Genomic DNA, 3,505 nt, shown 5'->3' on the forward strand with positions numbered 1-3,505 from the left:
CCCCCCCCCCCATTTAAAAATCCTGGCTACGCCACTGGCTGTTAGCTGTTTATCAGATCTAACTTCTAGAATAAACCCTGATATAATTAACATTAAGGAGAAACCGGTGGCATTTTGGGAGGTGTGGCAAGTGAGGCGGTTCCTCAATTAAAAATTTGGTAATAGATGAATGTTTTGTTTAACAAATAACATTAAATTTATTATTTATTTCATTTGTTCAATTTATTAATTGAAGGATAACAAGACAAAATGTGTTATTTCCAAAAAAGTTAATTTTCAGAAAATACATTTTTCTGTTTCACCCATACTTTAGGTGATTTTGTCTTGGTTTTTGATTATTTCGTATGGTTAAATAACCCAACAATTTTATTTTTTCAATTAAATTAAAACTAATATACATTATTAATACAGGGAGTTCCCCTTAATGTGATTAGTGGTTTATAGAATCAACCATTTATTAGAATCAAAAACTAAAATCTCAAACCAAATCGTATATTACTAATGTTAAATTGACTTCATTATAATCACCAAGTACCGGATAATTGAATCAATCAATTTTAGATGAAGATTTATTGACTTCCGGACAGACAAAACTTACTGGCCAAGCTCTCGGATACATAGTATTAAACATTTTAAATCAATTTAGTTTTAATTTAAAATATTGCGTTGGCTTAGAACGGATATATATGTAAGTTACGACTTTAAAAAGCAATGAAGCTGTTACCACAATTTTAAAACAATGTTGTTATTTAGTAAGATGTCCATTAGGGTGGCACACACTTAAATAGGTGATTTGTATTTGTATTTTTTTACTTGTCTGATACTTTAATATTATTTTTTTTTTTTAGTATAAAAATACTTGTTTGAAAGTTTGGTACATATTAATAAATATTTGAAGATCGTTCAAGGCATTTCAATTTTGAATGTTACATATTTTCCTATTTTTATGCTATACATAGATAGAACTAATGTAAGTAATAGAAATACAACATTTCTTTTAACAACTGTTGCTCAATCGATTGGACAACATATTACTGACATTGCTTTGAACAGAGGATATATATGAAGAGATCGATGTCACCGTAGAGAACAAATTCCTGCAAATATAAAACGGTCATTCGATCCATCCGTTTCACTAATAATTCATTGGGATGGAAAAATCTGACGAACTTTAAGAAAAAACAGAACACGTAGATCGTCTTGCTGTTACAGTTTCTGAAAATTAAAATTTAAAATTTTTAAGCGTTCCGTTATTAAGAGGTCCGGGAAAATTAATCTCTAAAGCAGTTCATGATTTAATTAGCAACTGAAAATTTTTGAATCGTATTCAATTTATGTGTTCCGATATAAATGCTAGTAATACAGGACTGATAAGTAGTGCTTGTGTATTACTAGAAAAAAATTAGGACGAAATTTGTTAAAATTGGTTTGTCGGCATCATATTTTTGTGATTGCTGTGGTCAAAATGTTTGATGATTTAATGGGTCTATCAAATGTACCAGATATTGCGCTATTTAAAAAATTATCAAATTTTTGGACCTACATAAATCAAGAGTCATTTGAAAATCGTTTGAAGAGTTCATTTCCATCACCAAAATTAAATTTGGTAAATAATGATATGGTTAAATTTATATTTAATTAATTAACTGAGTTTCAACCTTGTGAAGATTACAAAGAATTATTGTAATTGAGTTTATATAACCTTGAAGAAATGCTTCCAGAAAAGAATGGTTTTCGAAAACTTGGGGCTCGTCATCGAGCTAGCTGGATGGCCAAGATAATATATTATTTTAAAATTTTTTTATTTCTGCTGCAATTTAAATTAAAAGAAACGTAGGTATCAAATTTAGAACATTTTACATTGTTTATAATTAGAATATATTTAAAAGTATGGTATACTACTACAGATGCTTCAGGTGCGCCATTGAATGATTTAAATTTCTTAAAGGATCTGAATAAGTACAGAAATTCAAGTAATGGGATCTATAAATTAGCATTAAAAGTATTTTCAGGACATTTATGATACCTTATTGATAATTTAGAATTCCTTGACTTTCGAGTTTCAAATGATATTAAATTCAAAATGGTAAAAGCTTCAAATAAAACTGGGACTGATAACCTTGAACATAGAATAAAACTCCCAGAAGTTTTTTAACTATTAATTTTGTAAATTCTAACATCGTAGTATTCGAATTATAATTAATATCGAAATTTTTACAAGCCATTAATTGATACAAATCTTATATTCTGATATTACATAAATTACATAAATTTCACTATTGTAACTTACATTCTAATATCTGTTTCGTCTCATCATCTTCATTTTCAGGATCATTCATATTATTTTCAATATTCTCTTTAGTACATCCTGGCTGAGGAGTTTTTCCTCCGTTCGGATAAAATTCAACGTGTCCGGTTGTTCTAGGAAATTTATCGACTTTTGCCGTATGGATCAGATCCACAAATTCCGCATCATCTTTCTTTAATAGTCTTCTTAAATTCATCAATCTTTCCCATGGACTAATAGGCATTGGTCCTTTCGGGTTTAAACCTGCGCGGGGGTAAGGTTGTTGATTTTCGAATAAGTATCCAATATTTTCAATGATAAATAACGTTAATTTTAATTTTATTTTACATAGGTACCTGTGATTCTACCGATTTTCTTTTTCGTCAACTTATAAAAATTAGCTCCACATACACCAAGAACATGAGCACCAAGATTATGTCCTATCATGTGTATATTAGAAGGCATAATAAGCTTCAAAGCGACTAGTTTTGTCAAAAAATAACTTAATGCAAGTCCCGCAGGTTCACATTCACTGGCTACATATAAGAATTTATAGAAATTCGTAAACCAGTCGAAAGTTATGATGTTATACTCATCAAGGTAGTTGGATACGTAAGCTAGGGCAAAGAAAGTTTCAATACTAAGACATACAATACATGATTACCCATTAAAATTTATAAATAATCATTTAATCTTCTTAAATGAAAATCTGTATTATGATATATATTATTTTATTATTTATAACTGCTCGACTACACGGAAATATTGTGATCAATAACCAAACTATGATATCAGGTGATTAGTTACTAAAATTATGTTTTTAATTCCAAACTTATCAATTAAAATAAGACAGAGCCTTGAGCCTTGAGCAACTTGAGCCTAATTATGAAGGTACAAAAATTATATTATGCTTACCGCAGTATTTAATCAACGATAATAAATGTTGCGCATTTATCAGTTATTTTGAGAGTCTTAACTGCAATGAAAGTGCAAAGAAATTCTCAAAGAAAGTAAATACATGTTAAAATCATTTTTACTCAAAATACATTTTTCCATTTTAATCGTGTGCTTCATAATATTTATTATTATTATTAATATTATTATTTACTACAGGTATTGTTCGATTCATAAACATTTCAAATTTATATTTTTCCCGCCGGCGTATTTATGTTGTGTTCGTTGTTTTTTGTGTACGTAACGTTTGGTATCGTGCGTTCG

The 3,505-nt window shown here is 28.9% G+C and overlaps 1 protein-coding gene across 2 annotated transcripts in view; it reads right to left on the reverse strand.

The window, feature by feature from the left end:
* LOC112681517 (pancreatic triacylglycerol lipase-like) overlaps positions 1-2,976 on the reverse strand; it is a 5,110-nt gene extending 2,134 nt beyond the window's left edge. For both annotated transcript variants that reach the window (XM_025551767.1, XM_025551768.1), the window contains exons 1-2: positions 2,644-2,976; positions 2,291-2,551 (exon numbers count right to left, since the gene is read on the reverse strand). In XM_025551767.1, coding sequence (XP_025407552.1) covers positions 2,291-2,551; positions 2,644-2,752 — 370 coding nt within the window. In that variant the 5' untranslated portion in view covers positions 2,753-2,976. The remainder of the gene's footprint in view (positions 1-2,290; positions 2,552-2,643) is intronic.
* Between the last annotated feature and the right edge of the window lie 529 nt (positions 2,977-3,505).

The sequence above is a fragment of the Sipha flava genome, unplaced genomic scaffold, assembly GCF_003268045.1.
Source record: "Sipha flava isolate LNK unplaced genomic scaffold, YSA_version1 19233_pilon_pilon, whole genome shotgun sequence".
NCBI lineage: Eukaryota > Metazoa > Arthropoda > Insecta > Hemiptera > Aphididae > Sipha > Sipha flava.